This window comes from Anopheles coluzzii, chromosome X, assembly GCF_943734685.1.
Source record: "Anopheles coluzzii chromosome X, AcolN3, whole genome shotgun sequence".
In the NCBI taxonomy this organism is placed as follows: domain Eukaryota; kingdom Metazoa; phylum Arthropoda; class Insecta; order Diptera; family Culicidae; genus Anopheles; species Anopheles coluzzii.
The window spans coordinates 12,771,131-12,792,928 of NC_064669.1; the positions used below are offsets into that span (position 1 = coordinate 12,771,131).

General features: G+C 47.3%; 1 protein-coding gene across 1 annotated transcript; it reads right to left on the reverse strand.

Annotated features, from left to right (window-relative positions):
• Window positions 1-7,106: 7,106 nt before the first annotated feature.
• LOC125908308 (uncharacterized) lies at window positions 7,107-9,183 on the reverse strand. Its single transcript, XM_049611002.1, has 3 exons — window positions 9,106-9,183; window positions 8,140-8,975; window positions 7,107-7,944 (listed from the first exon to the last, which is right to left on the reverse strand). Exons 1-3 carry the CDS (start codon window positions 9,181-9,183, stop codon window positions 7,107-7,109), a joined length of 1,752 nt encoding a protein of 583 aa, XP_049466959.1.
• Between the last annotated feature and the right edge of the window lie 12,615 nt (window positions 9,184-21,798).

Sequence of the window (21,798 nt, forward strand, 5' to 3'; positions counted from 1 at the left end):
GGCCATTTCTTGTTTTTACTCTAAATTTACGAATATTGCGTACTTTTCTTGTGAACCGGTTCATTAATTTTTTCACGTGAACTGAACGAACCGTACGGTTCTGGTTCATTTAGCACACCTCTAATCTAAACACAGGCTTTTGAATTCGCTCAAATCGAACGGGTGAACTGCTATCGGGGGCTGTTAGAGAGGCGCCATCCTCCTGCTGCTCGTTGCTGTTCCGGGAACACTGAAGACTCTGCCGAATGTGGTCGCACCAGGGGTCAGCACGGCGGCGCAAACAGTAGTTGTGCTCGTATGCTCACCGGAACGATCTATGTCTGCTGTTGCGGCTGGCCTCGCTTGTTGAATAATACACCCAATTCACACCTTAATGCATCAATTCGCTTGGATAGCAACTATTTTATCTTTGAGCAAATAACTTTATTACTGCATTAACTGAATTGCTTGTTCCGGGAACAGTGAAGATTCCGCCGAGAGTGATTGCTCGCCAACATGTTCTACGTTCGTGCTTGTTGACACCATATTCGCTAGAAATTTCCGCTATCAGCGCTACCTGCTCTTTCCCATAGCGATGCAGATGTACTACTGCCGGTACCTATCGCAACACACAGTAACACAACACAGCGTAACTGCCACGGCAAATCCAGTAGACAGCGTGGGACACACCATAGTTGTGCTCACTACCTTTATGTTCACCGGATGGTGTGGGATGCGCACCACTGTGGTGTTTGTTGGGCATCTGAGCGCGATTTCCTTTCCTAATGGAGGCGCCTGGTACTTGGTGTTAAAATTATTTTTTCAACCCTAGCCTATCTAAACCATCTTGATTTGGTTTTCTACGGCCTGTGGTAATTTCCTTCATTAATGTCTACTCGATTAATTTACCGTTCAGTAACTCCTACCGTCGCGGTTCTAATTAATTGCGAAGTTTTGTTGGGTATGGTTTGAATGAAGATTTTAAGCTAATCTAAAATAGGGGTGGGCATTTCGGTTCTTTTAAGTGAACGTGAGTGAACCGAATCGTTCATTGCTGTGAACGTGAACGTAATTTCGGTTCTTCCGTTTTTTTGCAAATAACAATACATTTAAAGTATGTGAATCGGTACACTACTCGAAAATCGGAAGAACCACAGATCAATCCTTTGGTCTGATTACATGAAAAGCAAACCAATGTTCACAATGTATCATTTCACACAAGAAAGTGATTCACTCAAACACTTTAAAATCGGCCATTTCTTGTTTTTACTCTAAATTTACGAATATTGCGTACTTTTCTTGTGAACCGGTTCATTAATTTTTTCACGTGAACTGAACGAACCGTACGGTTCTGGTTCATTTAGCACACCTCTAATCTAAACACAGGCTTTTGAATTCGCTCAAATCGAACGGGTGAACTGCTATCGGGGGCTGTTAGAGAGGCGCCATCCTCCTGCTGCTCGTTGCTGTTCCGGGAACACTGAAGACTCTGCCGAATGTGGTCGCACCAGGGGTCAGCACGGCGGCGCAAACAGTAGTTGTGCTCGTATGCTCACCGGAACGATCTATGTCTGCTGTTGCGGCTGGCCTCGCTTGTTGAATAATACACCCAATTCACACCTTAATGCATCAATTCGCTTGGATAGCAACTATTTTATCTTTGAGCAAATAACTTTATTACTGCATTAACTGAATTGCTTGTTCCGGGAACAGTGAAGATTCCGCCGAGAGTGATTGCTCGCCAACATGTTCTACGTTCGTGCTTGTTGACACCATATTCGCTAGAAATTTCCGCTATCAGCGCTACCTGCTCTTTCCCATAGCGATGCAGATGTACTACTGCCGGTACCTATCGCAACACACAGTAACACAACACAGCGTAACTGCCACGGCAAATCCAGTAGACAGCGTGGGACACACCATAGTTGTGCTCACTACCTTTATGTTCACCGGATGGTGTGGGATGCGCACCACTGTGGTGTTTGTTGGGCATCTAAGCGCGATTTCCTTTCCTAATGGAGGCGCCTGGTACTTGGTGTTAAAACTATTTTTTCAACCCTAGCCTATCTAAACCATCTTGATTTGGTTTTCTACGGCCTGTGGTAATTTCCTTCATTGATGTCTACTCGATTAATTTACCGTTCAGTAACTCCTACCGTCGCGGTTCTAATTAATTGCAAAGTTTTGTTGGGTATGGTTTGAATGAAGATTTTAAGCTAATCTAAAATAGGGGTGGGCATTTCGGTTCTTTTAAGTGAACGTGAGTGAACCGAATCGTTCATTGCTGTGAACGTGAACGTAATTTCGGTTCTTCCGTTTTTTTTTGCAAATAACAATACATTTAAAGTATGTGAATCGGTACACTACTCGAAAATCGGAAGAACCACAGATCAATCCTTTGGTCTGATTACATGAAAAGCAAACCAATGTTCACAATGTATCATTTCACACAAGAAAGTGATTCACACAAACACTTTAAAATCGGCCATTTTTTGTTTTTACTCTAAATTTACGAATATTGCGTACTTTTCTTGTGAACCGGTTCATTAATTTTTTTCACGTGAACTGAACGAACCGTACGGTTCTGGTTCATTTAGCACACCTCTAATCTAAACACAGGCTTTTGAATTCGCTCAAATCGAACGGGTGAACTGCTATCGGGGGCTGTTAGAGAGGCGCCATCCTCCTGCTGCTCGTTGCTGTTCCGGGAACACTGAAGACTCTGCCGAATGTGGTCGCACCAGGGGTCAGCACGGCGGCGCAAACAGTAGTTGTGCTCGTATGCTCACCGGAACGATCTATGTCTGCTGTTGCGGCTGGCCTCGCTTGTTGAATAATACACCCAATTCACACCTTAATGCATCCATTCGCTTGGATAGCAACTATTTTATCTTTGAGCAAATAACTTTATTACTGCATTAACTGAATTGCTTGTTCCGGGAACAGTGAAGATTCCGCCGAGAGTGATTGCTCGCCAACATGTTCTACGTTCGTGCTTGTTGACACCATATTCGCTAGAAATTTCCGCTATCAGCGCTACCTGCTCTTTCCCATAGCGATGCAGATGTACTACTGCCGGTACCTATCGCAACACACAGTAACACAAGACAGCGTAACTGACACGGCAAATCCAGTAGACAGCGTGGGACACACCATAGTTGTGCTCACTACCTTTATGTTCACCGGAACGATCTCTGTATTCGCCATTGCAACGTTGCTTTACTGCTCCTTGCCATTTACTTCTTTCCACGCTAACTAGGCGCTGCGTTATTTGTATTGCCATCCAGTAAGGTTACATTTAAAGAAACGGTTGTCAAACGTGTACCGCGACGTTCTACCTAACTGTTTTTTAAATATCAATTTTTTTACGTGCAAACTGTAATAATGTAACATAATTATGACTATGTTTTAAAACATTGTAACAAATTGTAATCACTTGCCTGTGCGGCTCTATAGACACATTCTGCTTGTAATTTGTGCTTTAGATTCTTGATTCCAACATCATTCTTAAGCGATGATGCGAAATCTCAAGCGCTTGATTGGTTTAACCTTCTCTCAGCAACGGGTTTTTCAGTGCCAATCCCTTTCCCGACCACTGCCAAAGATCGAAAGTGGTGCAACTGACCGGGCTTAATAATTGTCCCAAACGCGCGTACTACAGCAGCTACCAGTTGTTGAACAATGGTCCATTTACACACAAACTCATACCCTCTTCAGGGCTCTTTATTAGTGTGACAGAGATAGGGCAACGTTACCGCCCCACCCGCTCCCCGTTGTCCGTTTGCGGTATTGACGGCTATGCTTTCTTTTCCGCTTGTTGATTTCCCATCCCCGGAATGAGTGGGAGGACGTGTGAAGTGAATACTACATTAGCCCGTAGTAGTACTGCCCGCGTGCTACAACGGGCAGCGTAGTAGAGCGAGATTCGGTCGTTTATTTAGCCAGTGTGTGCAGCCCGCTGCTCGCCCTGTACGCGTCGTACCATGGGGCATCATAAATATTTCACAAACACTGACCACAGCGCGTGCGAGCGGAGGGGGGAGCTGTGTATAACAGTGTACAGGTTGAAAGTCAACCCGGTAGGCTCATAAATATAAGTGACCACCCATTGTGTATTGGTGTGGTGTGTACACTGGTGGTGGAGCATGAGTTCCTTTTCCCTTCACACAACATCGTTTAGACAAAGTTCCCGGACCCGGAACGCTTCCAAAGACGGTTGCTGCTGCCGAACACCCGACTCGATGGATCGGTGGACAAGGGAGAAGGGTGGGTAGGTGCGATGTCAGTATCAATGATCGGTGGCAATGATTAACGTTTAGTCCGGTAATTGTTCGCTTGTCTGTGACTCAGCAGTGCATGCATGTATTGTACGATTCCTTCCCCGGTCGGCGACCAGCGTGCGATGACACGAGTTCGGTTGTCAAATCGCCAACCAGGCAACCAGGGTTTTTTATGACTGGTTTCATTTAGAAACCAAAACCCTCTTCCACCCTTGTATTCGGTGCCCGCGAGGGCAGGCCGATCGATCGAAGCGGCGCCATGTTGCCAACTCCGAGATCATTCCACTCGACCGGCGGATGAACCGGGAACAAGGCGTCGACAATTCGCTGGATCACGTTCCGGGGCTGAGCGGGCCCCCCTGGAACCAGTGGAAAACTTTCCGGAAAAAGTTTCCGGTTTCGTCCTCTCTGATCATCAGCAAGAACCGGTCGAACGCCTCGTTCTTGCTCACACGAATAGCCTTCCGAAGGCTCTCCCTGGTAGCTTGAAGTTCCGTTAGGAGCTGTTGGTCCGGCGGAATGGTCCTCGTCTGAGGCTGAGCGGAAACCGAGTTGTGTCCGCTCGGTTCCCCTTGAACGTTGGAAGGCAGTCTGCCTTGTCCAAGAGCTCCAGCCCGAGGTTGTCCGCCAACTGGAGAAGCTCCAAGCCCTTCGGGCAAGTCCTGCTGCTATCCCAGTCGAGATGCATGGCGTTGAAGTCGCCGGCCAGGAGAACCCGGCTGCACCCGCGGACGACCATGTCGATTCTCTCCATTACTCCCCGGAACTCCGGGACTCCCGTCTGCGGCGACACGTAGCAGCTCACGATGGTAATGCCTCCCACGTCGACTGCAACCACACCGAGGGTCTGACGGTGCCTGATACGTTGTATCGGAAGCCGGTTGCCGTTAACGACAATGGCAACCGTCTTACTTTCGTCCGTCACCTAGTTGCCGTTATTGCGCGGTACGCAATAGGGCTCGGACAAGAGCAGAACGTCGAGACCCTCGGTGGTCATCACGTGCAACCCCAGGTCCTGGGCGTTCTCGCAGTGATTTGCGTTGAACTGCAGAATGTTCAACATTGTGATGGCGGTCCTTTGCACATGGGGGCGGCGATTCGGTGAGGGCCGCCACAAACGATGCACTTCGGGTCCTTCGTGCACGTTGCTGCGCGATGGTCGGCAGCTCCACAGCGTAAGCAGAGACCCGAACGGTCCTCACCCCGGCAATCCGCTGTGGTGTGGCCACGTTCAAGTCAGCGGAAACAGTGAACCGCGCTTCGCTACTGCTTAGGGGCACTGTGCACCAAGCACACCGAATGTCCGACCACGATGCGTTTTTCCAACAAGAAATCCGCCGTGGTAGTCGGACACGGGCACGCTGCGTGCCATCTCGGCGCTCCCACATGGATGTGGTAGCTGCCATCGCTGAGCGTTTCAGCGCGCGCATCAGTCCACGCTCCACATCCTCCTTCTTGGCCAGCATATCAATCCCGGTGATGATAACCTCGGCCATCTCCGTTATGATCCGGCCAGTGGCCAAGTCACCAACCTCCTCCTGCATGCGCTGCAGCAACACAGCAGCGTCTGCATCCTTCTTCAGTTCAAGACGGAGGAAGTCACGGATCGTGCGGTAGCCCTGGTGGACTCCCTTATTTTCTTCCTCCAGGTGCGGGTTCAGGTGGATCTTTTCGTACAACGCCTTATAAGATATTCCCTCGGCTGGCTCGAAAATGAGCTGGTCCTGCCGAGGGCGCGCTGGACACCGTTGCTCGTGCCGCAGCTCTTCACGGCGCTGCGCCTGTGTAGCATTTGGCCGCTACTGGTGTTGTTGCTGCTGCTGCTGTTGCTGCTGCCGACGCTGTTGCTGCTGCTGCGTGCCAGCGACCACCTGTCGCTGTGGCTGACGATGCTGCTGCTGTTGTTGCTGCTGCGAGCCTGCGACCGACTGTCGCTGCGGCAGGCGCTGCTGCTGCTGCTGCTGGTGTTGCTGCTGCTGCTGCTGTGGGGGCTGCCGGGGTTTCCCCTTAGCCGTGACGGGATACTTGCGGCGGATAACCTCGGCATAGCTCACCTGCTCCTCCTGCTGGTTGCTTTCCCCCATCGTCGCCTGGGGTGTTGCCCGGAGCGATACCGCCGCTGCTGCTGAGGGGCCAGGTTGCGATTGCTGCTGTTGCTGGCGTTGCCAGGTCAGCTCCTGACGCAATTGTTGCCCAAGATCACGAATCTCGGTGAGCAGTGCGTCTCGCTCCTTCTTTGCCTCAGCTTCAGCAACAAGCCTGGCCTGCTGTGCCTCCGCCAGCTGCTTCTGAAGGCCCTCTATTGTGGCTTGAAAACTTGCCACCGTCTTCATAAGTTCCGCCTTTTCGGCGTTCTCCGCCTGCAGCATGAGGTGCAGGCGGATTTCTTTCTCCTCGTTCGTCTTCGCCGTCATGGACGTGCGTCCAGTGTCGACTTTCGCAGAAACTGTGGTCTTCTTTGGGATCGCTCCCAAGCTACAATCGACAGACGGCTGCCGAGGCCTTAACTTGCGATCCATTTATTTTAGAGTTTTGCAACCATTCCTAATACCCCACCCTTTTTTTTTTTAATTCATTGGATTTTCTTTTATTAGAGGTATCTCAATTCTAACCTAGAAAACCCGCACCTACCAGCGGGGGGTTACCTCTAACGGACTCCCCCCCGCTGGGAATTCCGCCCGTTGGGCCTTACTCTTTATTTTGAGTTCTGGTTGAGTTCTGTCAGTTTTAATATTTCCCTCTGTATTTATTTTTTTTTCCTTTTGCACAAAACATGCGTGCTGTACCGTAAGCCTTAAGCGTTTTCCATATCCAAGCCGGTGTTTCGAAATCAAAAGTAAATTTTCCTCAGCGTGCCGAAGTGTTCGCCGAAGTGACGGCAGCTCGCTCGTCCTCCGTGAGGCCAGCTCTCCTTTCGGCCAGCTGAGAGCTCGGCAACTCATCCCACGGGGGAGACTGAGCCTCGTCTTCCGCTTGCCGTTGCTCCAGCCGCCGTTGCCTCTCCCTATTCCGCCTATTGGTGCGACGCTGCTCAATCTCCGCCGCTGAAGGTGGGGCTCTTCCGCGTCGCTGGCGACCCTGCTGAACAGCTCCCAACTCGCCGGCCTGTCGTCTTCGGCGGTACAGTTGTTGCATATAGTTCCGACGAAGTCGCCGCATCTCCAACGTACGTGGGGAGGGAGGCAATCCCCGGCTGCGCGGGGGGATTGTTGGCGCTGGAGGGCTGGCCTCCTCCTCCTCGACCTCCCCTGTCGGCTCCACTGCGTCATTGGCCGCTGCGTCGTTGGCCGCTGCGCGTGCCATGATTGCCGGAACGACCTCGTTCTCGCCGAGCCGCTCCTGCCGACGCCGCTGCCGCATTCGCCGGGCGCTGCGGTTGCGCACCTCTCGTCGCCTCAGCAATCTCCGCTCTGCCTCCGCCATGTCCTCGGGCGGGCTGGCTGCTGGATCTGGCTGAGCAGCCTCAGCGACTGCCAAGGTAAGCTGCTCCTGCCGCCAGTCCTCCTGCAGCACGGAGAGGATCCGCCGAGCCGCTTGCTGGATGCGGTCCCACGACTCCGCGCTCTCCAGCAGACGACTGCCGAGGTTGTCCTCGTCGACGCCGTGCAGTAACTCCACCCGAACATCTGCGAAGTGGGGACACTCGAAGAGTACGTGGGCCACCGACTCGACCGACCCTGCGCACCTGGGACAGTCCGGGGACGGAGCGAACCCGAACACGTGCAGGAATTCGTGGACGAAGGCGTGTCCACTCAATACCTGCGCGAGGTAGAAGTCTACCTCCCCGTGCTTCCGTCCCGTCCACAGGCGCACGTCTGGCACTTGTCGGTGGGCCCAACGTAAATAGCGGCTGGTGTTATGCGCCGCCTCGTCGTCTCACTGTTGCTGCCACAGCTGCAGCGATGACTCATTTTCCTCCTGGCGAATCGCCTCTCGACTGCTGTCCGGGCTTAGCTGCAGTCGGTTGTAGCAGCGGGCGTCTTCCTTCACCAGGAGATGGTAGGGCAGTTCTCCGGCTAGAACCACCGCTACCTCGCAGCTGGTGGAGTGGAAGGCGCTCGTGATACCCTGGGCCAAGGGCCGTTGCACGCGGTCCAAAATCCGCCTGCACCACTGCAGGTCCGCGGCTTCCGCCCAGACAGGTGCGCCGTAGCGGATGATGGACGCGGCCACTGCGGCGAGCAGCTTCCGCTTGCTCACTTGGGGGCCGCTGTGGTTGCGCATGACGCCACGCAATGCTCGCACCACACGGAGGGCCTTGTCCGCGACCATCTCGACGTGTGGGCGCCACGACAGGTGGTCGTGAAGCATGACCCCCAAGTAGCGGATCGACCGCTTCGAGCGCACTTCCACTCCACAGATGTTCACCGGGATGTTTTTATAACCGCTGCGCTTGCTCGACACCATCAGCAGCTTCATCTTCTCCGGTGCCAGGGAGAGATGGTGCTGCACCATCCAGCTGTTGACTGCAGCCACTGCTTCCTCCGCAATCGCTGCTGCGTGCTCCGGTGTTGTCCCCGCTGCCAGGATCGCAAGATCATCGGCGAATCCCACGATGGAGGCGCCCTCAGGGAGCTCTACGGCTAGCACGCCGTCGTACATAATGTTCCACAATGTGGGGCCCAATATGGACCCCTGTGGAACACCTGCCGATACTCGGCGGGTAACCGGCCCGTCCGCCGTGTCGTACGTGAGCTCCCTGTCGGCGAAGTAGTCCTGCAGTATGCGGCACAACTGCACGGGGACTCCCCTAATACCCCACCCTGATGGTGGCTTTCCGCTGAACTCTGCATCAGCCGTCGACAATCCCAGCCTTAGTCGTAATGGGAGCGGCGTACCGCATCACCGACTCGGCCACATAAGCCAAAAACCCGGACATAGCCGTCCTTGGACCGCTCGTCTCCACACACGGCGCCTTCTCCATGACTTTTGTAATGAGGCTCCAGACTAGTGATGTGCTGTATGGAGCGCACCCACGACTCCGATCCGACTCCGACAATTGTTAGTTCGTTTCCAACTCTGGCAAAATGGATTCGGACGACTCCAACTCCGGGCGACTCCGGACGACTCCGAACGACTCCGAACGACTCCGAACGACTCCGAACGATTCCGGATGACTCCGACTCCGGGCGACTTCGGGTGACTCCGTACGACTCCGGACGATTCGGAACGACTCCGGATATTGCAGCGCGGACCTACCTTCCGGAGTCGATTCCGAATTTATCGGAGTCGGATCGGAGTCGACTACGGATTTTCGGACTTTCATTTCATTCTTGCAGAGGAATATTGCACGTTACTTTTCCGATTACTTCAATGATCTTGATCGTTGTACAGCTCCTGGGACATGTTCCGCTTGCCGCCTCGAATCGCGCGGCTGAGCTTTGCTCTTGCCCCGTCCTGTGTTCTACTACTGGTACGCTGCACTCCTCCAGGGCACTCGTCAGCAGCATACAGACGAATCTATCTTGAGATGAACATCAGAAGTTGTCCCGATGCGGGGTCCTGATGCAAGCAGCTGATTCGTTGCATCATCTCGTCGCAGGCTTTGAGCATAGCCACGATCATACGCATAGTTCGTTGGTTATAGTTATAGTATACCACAAGAGAAAGTGTGGTTATAGTTGATTCGTAGTAATTATTCGTTTGCATAAAAATTGACTGTTTTCGGGTGGTTATAAAAGACCATCAACATGTAGGCATGATGTTGCTACGTGTGTAGCAATCTATATTTGAGTTTAAAAAAGAAAGGATGACAAAATTCACAAACTAGCTTTTGGTGATGTTCGCAGCGTAGTTTTAAAATTGGTGTTGCCTATCCGTTTTCTAATTTGTGACTGTTTTCTTTTAGACAAACCCTATTGACGAATGTAATGCGGTGCATGTTATGCTACGATCTATCTTTGAACAAGGTAGTGAAAATAGTTTCGGTCCCGCTGAGGTTGCCGGAACCAAATATTGTCCCTCTCAATCGTCTTCGCTCAGCTACAGGGTCACCAGTGTTGCCAGTTGGTGCCATCAAATCGGTGTGTTTTGTCCCGATCATTAACCTTGACTCCCCCTTCAGGAACGGCAGAATCGACAGTCCCTGAAAGTGAGTAAAATTAATGATTAGTGGAATGATGTACGGTTCTTCAAGCGGCAAACTTAGCTGTGTTGTGAAACGAGTGTTGGCAAACTCATGTTGTGTGCCGTTGCCGCTCGCCGAAATAGCCAAGTTCCGCCGCCTCCCAAACGAATCGTCCTTCGCTACGCCTACCGCGCAGCTGTTCTCCTGTGATCCTGGCCTTCTAGTTACACCGACGTGTCGTGCCAGTTCTGATCGCACTTCGCAGTTCAGTACTGTCGCTGTTTCTTGGTCGAATGTGTTGGTGTTTTGTTCTCCTTGCTCGTGAATCGTGACGGACACTTTGCGGATTGGTACCCTCGGCACCGTGGGTCACGACGCACAAGTTTTTGTCAATGATTCTGTTCCTCCAGATTGGACCGTCTCATGGAGAAATGTGTTGTGTCGCACATGGCAGTTTAGTAGGGAGTGTACGTGATCCGACGGAAGGTTATGTGATTGCGTGGATCGCCGCGCCATCTCAGGATACTTGGCAAAAACTGACATGTCTACGACTGCCACTGTCGCAGGATTCACATTTACCATTTCGACGTTAGCGGGCTCACCAATTTCACCATCACTCACTGCTATCGTACACTGTTTCTGCTTGTGCTGTTGCTGATGCTGATGCTGATGCTGATGCTGCTGCTGCTGCTGCTGCTGCTGCTGCTGCTGCTGATGCTGCTGATGCTGATGATGCTGATGATGCTGATGATGCTGCTGCAGCTGATGCTGCTGCTGCAGCTGATGCTGCTGCTGCTGATGCTGCTGCTGCTGATGCTGCTGCTGCTGATGCTGCTGCTGCTGATGCTGCTGATGCTGCTGATGCTGCTGATGCTGCTGCTGATGCTGCTGCTGCTGATGCTTGATCCGTGCATCGGTCACAGATCGAATCGAAACCTTTTCCTCCTCGAGCTGAAGTCGAATCTTTAAATGTTCGAGCTTGAGGTTAGCCATTTTGAGCTCGTACTCTTTTATGGCCATCTCCCGTTCTTGCTGTTGCACTTCCATAAGCTTTTCGAGTGCCGCTTGCCTAGACCTTTTGAGTTGCGTTGTTGTCGGTAAATTAGTGGTAGGAGGCCTTTTTGCAGCATGGAATGTAGTGGGCTCTTTTTCCTCTGTAGCCAGCTTATTCGCCGAGACTTCGCCATCGCTATGTGCTGCTCTTTTGGCTCTTTTGTCGCCTTCGCAGCTTTCAGCAGGCACCCCAGTCATCGCAATGGCTGCCTTAGAGGACTTTAGACGGCCCATCTCCATAGCTTCGCACTTTGCCACCTTCATCACACACAAATTGCACCAAGATTTTGACATCACAGTGACGCCGACACACCCGTAATGGTACCACTTTCTGCACTTTTCGCAAGGCACCATATCTTCCACGGTGTTATGCCGCTCGCAGCCACCAAAAATCAAATCAAAACCGCGCTTGGTCATCGCGAACACTTTTATGAAAAATAACTTGCGTTAGAAAGTTTCGCACGAATTTTTAAATGTTGCTACGGATGTAGCTATCTATTTATTATGAGTAGCAAATATTAAGTTAGAAAGGACAGACGAATTTTTAAACTGCGCAAATAAATATAAACACAAAGCCAGTTCTAAAAACGTCTACCAAGCTACTCATAATAAATAGATAGCTACATCCGTAGCAACACATGATTCTCCAATGATCTTTACGAGCTGTGCCGTCATTACCAACAGCTCCAAAGCTAAGGGAGGCAGGTCTCGGTCGGACCTCCGCCGGTCTACAGTACAAGTTTTATTAATTCTTGTAAACTAACGAAAATTGAAACGCAGATGAAGACAATCTTTTAACACTGACGATGTTGTATTTGAGAACTAATCTTCAATGTTCCGGATAATACACTTGAATGAGCTCCGTTGAGCTTCTCAGCCTCGCTTGTTTTTATTAAATGAGCAAGCTGATAGAGTGCCGAAGATAGCGTGCCCAGACGGTACGTTAAAATTGAACTCCACCAATCCATTCCTTCTCTTCCTTTGTAAGCAAAGGAAACATGTTTTTCCAATTTTATTCCATAAATTAATTCAAAACAAATATGCGGTGGAAAAGTCCCCCCTACCCCTCCCAGGACACAAACATGCTCGAGCGCGCTGGAGAAGAGAGCGACTGCGAATATCCCATATCATGATGTTTGGAATGTTCTATGGCGAAAGCGTCACCAACGCGCGCCACGTTACACGAAGATCATGCGGAGAATCGGATAGCTCCAGAGTTGTTTGCTTTCTATTGCACGCTTTCTTTGTTTGGGCTATTTTCATTTCCATCCTGGGGCTCGCCGCACCGCAAGTGCAATTCTCTCAGCACTGTTGCTCTGAGGCGCGTGGAAGTGTGTGTGTGTGTGCATTTTTAGTTGCATGGTTTGCCGGTAATAGTGGTATGGTAATAGTGAAACCACACACAGGATTGTGTTGCGCGAATCGGGAAAAGGCTGTGCTCCCACAGGGACGGCTGTATTTGTATGCAAATTTTTGTTCGTCTTTGTTTGCATTGCTGTGATTTTTAAAACGAGAACTCCCAGTTCGCTGTTGTCTAGCTGGAACAGTTAGAATTATTTTTGTTAAATAACCCATATTTTGAAATAGAATTGGTTGAAATTTCGGTAATGGTTAAATATTATATAAATTGTTGCTTAACAAAGTAAGTCCCTCCGAATGCTTCGGAATCTGTTCTGACAATAAATGACTTCTTGATAAAATAAAACTGAATGTAATGTAAAGTTCTCAACGACCCATACGATAGCTAGTGCCTCTTGCATCTTATTTAACGCGCTTGCTATGATACGAGACGTTCTCTGTTTGTCAAATGGAATGAGGATTGCTCCTAGGTCCGTTGGTGATGCATCCACGAATAAGTGTGTGTTACATTTGATGTCAAAATAGCTCTGTTTTGTCACTGTTTCACGCTCTTTTCAAGTTTCACATTTTCTGACCTGTATTCACCGCTGCGCGTGCCAAGAGTGCAGGCACCAACTCAGCATCGCCGAGCCGCTCCAATAGCCGTCGCTGCCGTTGTCTACGCGCACCCCGGTTGCGTATCTCGCGCCTCCACTGGAGTCTCCGTTCTTCCTCCGCCATGTCCTCGGGCGGGCCTGGAGCGGGGATTGGCTGTGTTGCTTCAGAAGCTGCCAAAGCAATTTGCTTTTCCCACCAATCCACCTGAAGAACGGAGAAGATGTTGGAATTTCAAATAAATGGTGGACACAACTTAAACTGTTCTGTATATATTGAAGTAACACAGAAAACTAAACTTATTTATTCTATTCTATAGACTATTTTTATGCAACAACACAACGTTGTATACTATGATATCTAACAGAAGATACGCCTGGCAGCTTGCTGGATGCGGTTCCAGGCCTCGGCACTCTCCAGCAAACGGCTGCAAAGATCGTCCACATTGACGTCCACGGCACGGAGGAGGTGATAGGGCAGTTCCCCACCTTTCCTTCTCCATGAGCTACTCCTACTCCCTGGACGTTTTATCTCCCTAACTTCTCTAAACTTTGTACAGTGCCCACAATATTAGTTGGAAAACATTTGCTCTCAACATTTTCGGTGGTAGGCGAGTGAAGCCGATTTTAATGATTCCAAATCTTCCCGATGTGTGAAAATGATGTACAAAAGCTAGGCAGGTAGAATGTGCGTTGCCGTACGGTTCAATTGAGTTGTATTGTCTGTCATTTGCAGCAGTTTTCGTTTCTCACACTTCATGCTTGTGATCACCCATTCCACAGTCTGTGTGGCGACCCCGTTAATTATGCAAAAAAAAAAAATGAACGGAAAAAGATTGGTCTCTTCGTCGCTCGCTGCCTACGGCGTGCGTGCGAATGTCGTTTTCGTTTGTATGTGTCTGTGTTTGTGCGTGTATCTTCAAGCTTACGCTAACGACTTTAATGAAGGTTCCACTTGAAGTACCGCTTATGGAGTAGGTAGCACGTCCTTGCGCTCCTTCCCCGGAGATACTTGAGAAACAATCCTTTACGTGCGAGCGCTTCTCCGGTGCTGTATTGTTCGCTACTGGTCCTTCGAGCCGGATTTTTGAGCTCGGAGACATTCAGGTGCATCCCGTATGTTGCGAGTGCTTGAAAGCACGTTGCGTCACAAACGCACATCACTTAGGCGTCCGTCTCACTTCAGCGCCTAGGGGAATTTAACTGATTTGTGTGGATTTGGTGTGTACTCCGGCCATGCTTAAATGTCTGGCAATGGCATTCAATGTTCGAGCGGGGTACGACTTTTGGAGTGTACCTCCATCACATTGCTCACTCTCTCTCTCTCTCTATCGTCGAAATTGTCAACGAATGACTTCCGTAGTGCGGTCCGCCATTACATTGCTGCCTCATTTCGGTGGGATGGTTTGGGCAGCGGGCGTACTTAGTATGGTTTCCGGTGGACGATCGAGTAGCTTGTCAAATTTGCCCTCCGTTCTTGCATTCTAAACAGACACATACACACACACACACACACACACACACACACACACACACACACACACACACACACACACACACACACACACACACACACACACACACACACACACACACTTATGACGAATGTTGGTACACGCGGGCTCGAAGTTACGAGCTGCCGGAAATACCCGGTGGGCCCGTTAACTTTTGACCCAGTAATGCTCCCCCAGAAAGGTCATAATAATTCTGGGCCGTTTGCTGGCATGTCGGAAAACTTGCGCAACCCTTCTAGGATCCATCCTAACCTCCAGCATGTGTGAGTGGGTCTTTAATTCAGCGTTGAATGTGTGCTTAACCGCAAGCACACTTAAAGCTGTAGAATGAAAACTAGTTTAACATTATTCTATATTTCCGTGATGAGATGTCAGTGTGTTGGTCCAGTCCGTTCCGAGAGATTGCGTTGAATGATCTTTTAAGCGAGATAGTGTATTGTGGGTAGGTGAACCCATACATCACGGTAACTGAGTCTTTCCCATTTGTGAGTGTTTGTGTCCGTATTCGCACGAAATTGGTACCGGGCGGATGTGTGTAATGTGCATGAAACTTATCCTCGATTATCATTGCACCCAATGGTGTAATCTTCGGTCATCATTTCGGAACTCTGACTAAAATGATACGGTGGTGGGCCTTGCACGCCCCCGACAAGCTTTCTGATAGTGGCGTGAATTTCCCACTAAACAACCGAACACGCGAGTTGCCAAATCGTTGTTGTCGAGAATTGCCTGCAATATATTTATTTGTTACTAAAGTAACAAAATTTCAATTTTTTCTGGTCTCTGTCGTGTTCGCGCTCGACCTGATGGTCGCTTTTTGTGCCAAACCCGACCTGCATTCACCCTTGTACTGCGGGTTCCCACCTTTTGCATGCAACGCAAGTTTTCTCGATCTTATCTAAGTCTATCCTTCTCATCATATAGTAGCGCCAATCTGCGCTTGGTGGCAAAATCGCTCTGGTTGATCCGTTCGCTTCGCGGCGCTGTCAGATGATTGTTTATCATTTGTTTGTCTGGCGTCTGTGAATACGTGTAGTTGTACAGAATAGCACGCATTTGGAGAAGTAGCTCCGAACTACCTCCAGGCTGGATTATCAGCGTTTGTGTCTCGAGAAGCAAACCCGTCCTCCGTTTGTTTTGTTGTATATCAGTCAGTTCGTCATCCCGACCCAAAGTTGTCACGCCATACGTCTTGCATCATCATTGTACCTTGAATATGTACTGGCGCCACAAATCCTAACGGGTCAAACAGGCTCATGATAGCTCTCAGGGCTATTAGTTTTAGTTGGTTTTTGATTCGGTCGATGTGTGGTCTCTCTCTCTCTCTCTCTATTTATTAATCCTACTTCTTGTCGCTTGTCGATTCCTCTTAACTCTGAATGGTTGGTTGCTCGCCCTATTTCGCCGGGCTATTCAATTAGGGCTTGAGCGTGTATGTGTTTTACTTCTTTCACCCTCTGCAACGTCTTTTATATCGTATCGTAACTATCGAAGTATTCGTCCGTATATGTTTAGTTGATAATGGCAACTGACGCTTCTGAGACGCTTTAGCGTACTCTTCTGCATTTGCCAGTGACTCGTCACAGTTTTTGTTGTGTTTCCTTCACCAATCCACCGAAGGTGAATAACTCCCAAACTTTGACCGAGCACATACCACACGTATAATCCGGCAAGTTAGGTTTTGGGTTGATCTCAAACAGAAGTACACGCTGAATCGCTGTTTAAAATGATTCATTTTATATGCAAAAACTGCTATTTTCCGGAGAATATGGCTCGAGGCAGATTCGGCACGTCGCCAAGCAGTCCATGTGTCTGTCGTGATCTACGATATATTTTCATCATTTACAACTTTACCAATTAGCCTGATTTTTGTTTTGAGGTTGCTATTACTTTTCGTGAATTTCATGTACCTTGTCTGTTTACAATTATCGCTTCGTAATAAGCCTGTATTAGAATGTTGTATCATATGTCCGAACTAGCGTGTATGTGTTTTACTTCTTTCACCCTCTGCAACGTCTTTTATATCGTATCGTAACTATCGAAGTATTCGTCCGTATATGTTTAGTTGATAATGGCAACTGACGCTTCTGAGACGCTTTAGCGTACTCTTCTGCATTTGCCAGTAACTCGTCACAGTTTTTCTTGTGTTTCCTTCACCAATCCACCGAAGGTGAATAACTCCCAAACTTTGATCGAGCACATACCACACGTATAATCCGGCAAGTTAGGTTTTGGGTTGATCTCAAACAGAAGTACACGCTGAATCGCTGTTTAAAATGATTCATTTTATATGCAAAAACTGCTTTTTTCCGGAGAATATGGCTCGAGGCAGATTCGGCACGTCGCCAAGCAGTCCATGTGTCTGTCGCGATCTACGATATATTTTCATCATTTACAACTTTACCAATTAGCCTGATTTTTGTTTTGAGGTTGCTATTACTTTTCGTGAATTTCATGTACCTTGTCTGTTTACAATTATCGCTTCGTAATAAGCCTGTTGTATCATATGTCCGAACTACTCGGACTATTGCACACAGGTTCTAGTTTTAAGATATGTATTTGGAAGTCAACTTAAGAGTGAATCGGTGATGAGCTATCGAGCTGAATCGCTGTTTAAAATGATTCGTTTTATATGCAAAAACTGCTATTTTTCGGAGAATATGGCTCGAGGCAGATTCGGCACGTCGCCAAGCAGTCCATGTGTCTGTCGTGATCTACGATATATTTTCATCATTTACAACTTTACCAATTAGCCTGATTTTTGTTTTGAGGTTGCTATTACTTCTCGTGAATTTCATGTACCTTGTCTGTTTACAATTATCGCTTCGTAATAAGCCTGTATTAGAATGTTGTATCATATGTCCGAACTAGCGTGTATGTGTTTTACTTCTTTCACCCTCTGCAACGTCTTTTATATCGTATCGTAACTATCGAAGTATTCGTCCGTATATGTTTAGTTGATAATGGCAACTGACGCTTCTGAGACGCTTTAGCGTACTCTTCTGCATTTGCCAGTGACTCGTCACAGTTTTTGTTGTGTTTCCTTCACCAATCCACCGAAGGTGAATAACTCCCAAACTTTGACCGAGCACATACCACACGTATGATCCGGCAAATTAGGTTTTGGGTTGATCTCAAACAGAAGTACACGCTGAATCGCTGTTTAAAATGATTCATTTTATATGCAAAAACTGCTATTTTCCGGAGAATATGGCTCGAGGCAGATTCGGCACGTCGCCAAGCAGTCCATGTGTCTGTCGTGATCTACGATATATTTTCATCATTTACAACTTTACCAATTAGCCTGATTTTTGTTTTGAGGTTGCTATTACTTTTCGTGAATTTCATGTACCTTGTCTGTTTACAATTATCGCTTCGTAATAAGCCTGTATTAGAATGTTGTATCATATGTCCGAACTACTCGGACTATTGCACACAGGTTCTAGTTTTAAGATATGTATTTGGAAGTCAACTTAAGAGTGAATCGGTGATTAGCTATCGAGCTGAATCGCTGTTTAAAATGATTGGTTTTATATGCAAAAACTGCTATTTTTCGGAGAATATGGCTCGAGGCAGATTCGGCACGTCGCCAAGCAGTCCATGTGTCTGTCGTGATCTACGATATATTTTCATCATTTACAACTTTACCAATTAGCCTGATTTTTGTTTTGAGGTTGCTATTACTTTTCGTGAATTTCATGTACCTTGTCTGTTTACAATTATCGCTTCGTAATAAGCCTGTATTAGAATGTTGTATCATATGTCCGAACTAGCGTGTATGTGTTTTACTTCTTTCACCCTCTGCAACGTCTTTTATATCGTATCGTAACTATCGAAGTATTCGTCCGTATATGTTTAGTTGATAATGGCAACTGACGCTTCTGAGACGCTTTAGCGTACTCTTCTGCATTTGCCAGTGACTCGTCACAGTTTTTGTTGTGTTTCCTTCACCAATCCACCGAAGGTGAATAACTCCCAAACTTTGACCGAGCACATACCACACGTATGATCCGGCAAATTAGGTTTTGGGTTGATCTCAAACAGAAGTACACGCTGAATCGCTGTTTAAAATGATTCATTTTATATGCAAAAACTGCTATTTTCCGGAGAATATGGCTCGAGGCAGATTCGGCACGTCGCCAAGCAGTCCATGTGTCTGTCGTGATCTACGATATATTTTCATCATTTACAACTTTACCAATTAGCCTGATTTTTGTTTTGAGGTTGCTATTACTTTTCGTGAATTTCATGTACCTTGTCTGTTTACAATTATCGCTTCGTAATAAGCCTGTATTAGAATGTTGTATCATATGTCCGAACTACTCGGACTATTGCACACAGGTTCTAGTTTTAAGATATGTATTTGGAAGTCAACTTAAGAGTGAATCGGTGATGAGCTATCGAGCTGAATCGCTGTTTAAAATGATTCGTTTTATATGCAAAAACTGCTATTTTTCGGAGAATATTGCTCGAGGCAGATTCGGCACGTCGCCAAACAGTCCATGTGTCTGTCGTGATCTACGATATATTTTCATCATTTACAACTTTACCAATTAGCCTGATTTTTGTTTTGAGGTTGCTATTACTTTTCGTGAATTTCATATACCTTGTCTGTTTACAATTATCGCTTCGTAATAAGCCTGTATTAGAATGTTGTATCATATGTCCGAACTAGCGTGTATGTGTTTTACTTCTTTCACCCTCTGCAACGTCTTTTATATCGTATCGTAACTATCGAAGTATTCGTCCGTATATGTTTAGTTGATAATGGCAACTGACGCTTCTGAGACGCTTTAGCGTACTCTTCTGCATTTGCCAGTGACTCGTCACAGTTTTTGTTGTGTTTCCTTCACCAATCCACCGAAGGTGAATAACTCCCAAACTTTGACCGAGCACATACCACACGTATAATCCGGCAAGTTAGGTTTTGGGTTGATCTCAAACAGAAGTACACGCTGAATCGCTGTTTAAAATGATTCATTTTATATGCAAAAACTGCTATTTTCCGGAGAATATGGCTCGAGGCAGATTCGGCACGTCGCCAAGCAGTCCATGTGTCTGTCGTGATCTACGATATATTTTCATCATTTACAACTTTACCAATTAGCCTGATTTTTGTTTTGAGGTTGCTATTACTTTTCGTGAATTTCATGTACCTTGTCTGTTTACAATTATCGCTTCGTAATAAGCCTGTATTAGAATGTTGTATCATATGTTCGAACTAGCGTGTATGTGTTTTACTTCTTTCACCCTCTGCAACGTCTTTTATATCGTATCGTAACTATCGAAGTATTCGTCCGTATATGTTTAGTTGATAATGGCAACTGACGCTTCTGAGACGCTTTAGCGTACTCTTCTGCATTTGCCAGTGACTCGTCACAGTTTTTGTTGTGTTTCCTTCACCAATCCACCGAAGGTGAATAACTCCCAAACTTTGATCGAGCACATACCACACGTATAATCCGGCAAGTTAGGTTTTGGGTTGATCTCAAACAGAAGTACACGCTGAATCGCTGTTTAAAATGATTCATTTTATATGCAAAAACTGCTTTTTTCCGGAGAATATGGCTCGAGGCAGATTCGGCACGTCGCCAAGCAGTCCATGTGTCTGTCGTGATCTACGATATATTTTCATCATTTACAACTTTACCAATTAGCCTGATTTTTGTTTTGAGGTTGCTATTACTTTTCGTGAATTTCATGTACCTTGTCTGTTTACAATTATCGCTTCGTAATAAGCCTGTATTAGAATGTTGTATCATATGTCCGAACTACTCGGACTATTGCACACAGGTTCTAGTTTTAAGATATGTATTTGGAAGTCAACTTAAGAGTGAATCGGTGATGAGCTATCGAGCTGAATCGCTGTTTAAAATGATTCGTTTTATATGCAAAAACTGCTATTTTTCGGAGAATATTGCTCGAGGCAGATTCGGCACGTCGCCAAACAGTCCATGTGTCTGTCGTGATCTACGATATATTTTCATCATTTACAACTTTACCAATTAGCCTGATTTTTGTTTTGAGGTTGCTATTACTTTTCGTGAATTTCATATACCTTGTCTGTTTACAATTATCGCTTCGTAATAAGCCTGTATTAGAATGTTGTATCATATGTCCGAACTAGCGTGTATGTGTTTTACTTCTTTCACCCTCTGCAACGTCTTTTATATCGTATCGTAACTATCGAAGTATTCGTCCGTATATGTTTAGTTGATAATGGCAACTGACGCTTCTGAGACGCTTTAGCGTACTCTTCTGCATTTGCCAGTGACTCGTCACAGTTTTTGTTGTGTTTCCTTCACCAATCCACCGAAGGTGAATAACTCCCAAACTTTGACCGAGCACATACCACACGTATAATCCGGCAAGTTAGGTTTTGGGTTGATCTCAAACAGAAGTACACGCTGAATCGCTGTTTAAAATGATTCATTTTATATGCAAAAACTGCTATTTTCCGGAGAATATGGCTCGAGGCAGATTCGGCACGTCGCCAAGCAGTCCATGTGTCTGTCGTGATCTACGATATATTTTCATCATTTACAACTTTACCAATTAGCCTGATTTTTGTTTTGAGGTTGCTATTACTTTTCGTGAATTTCATGTACCTTGTCTGTTTACAATTATCGCTTCGTAATAAGCCTGTATTAGAATGTTGTATCATATGTCCGAACTAGCGTGTATGTGTTTTACTTCTTTCACCCTCTGCAACGTCTTTTATATCGTATCGTAACTATCGAAGTATTCGTCCGTATATGTTTAGTTGATAATGGCAACTGACGCTTCTGAGACGCTTTAGCGTACTCTTCTGCATTTGCCAGTAACTCGTCACAGTTTTTCTTGTGTTTCCTTCACCAATCCACCGAAGGTGAATAACTCCCAAACTTTGATCGAGCACATACCACACGTATAATCCGGCAAGTTAGGTTTTGGGTTGATCTCAAACAGAAGTA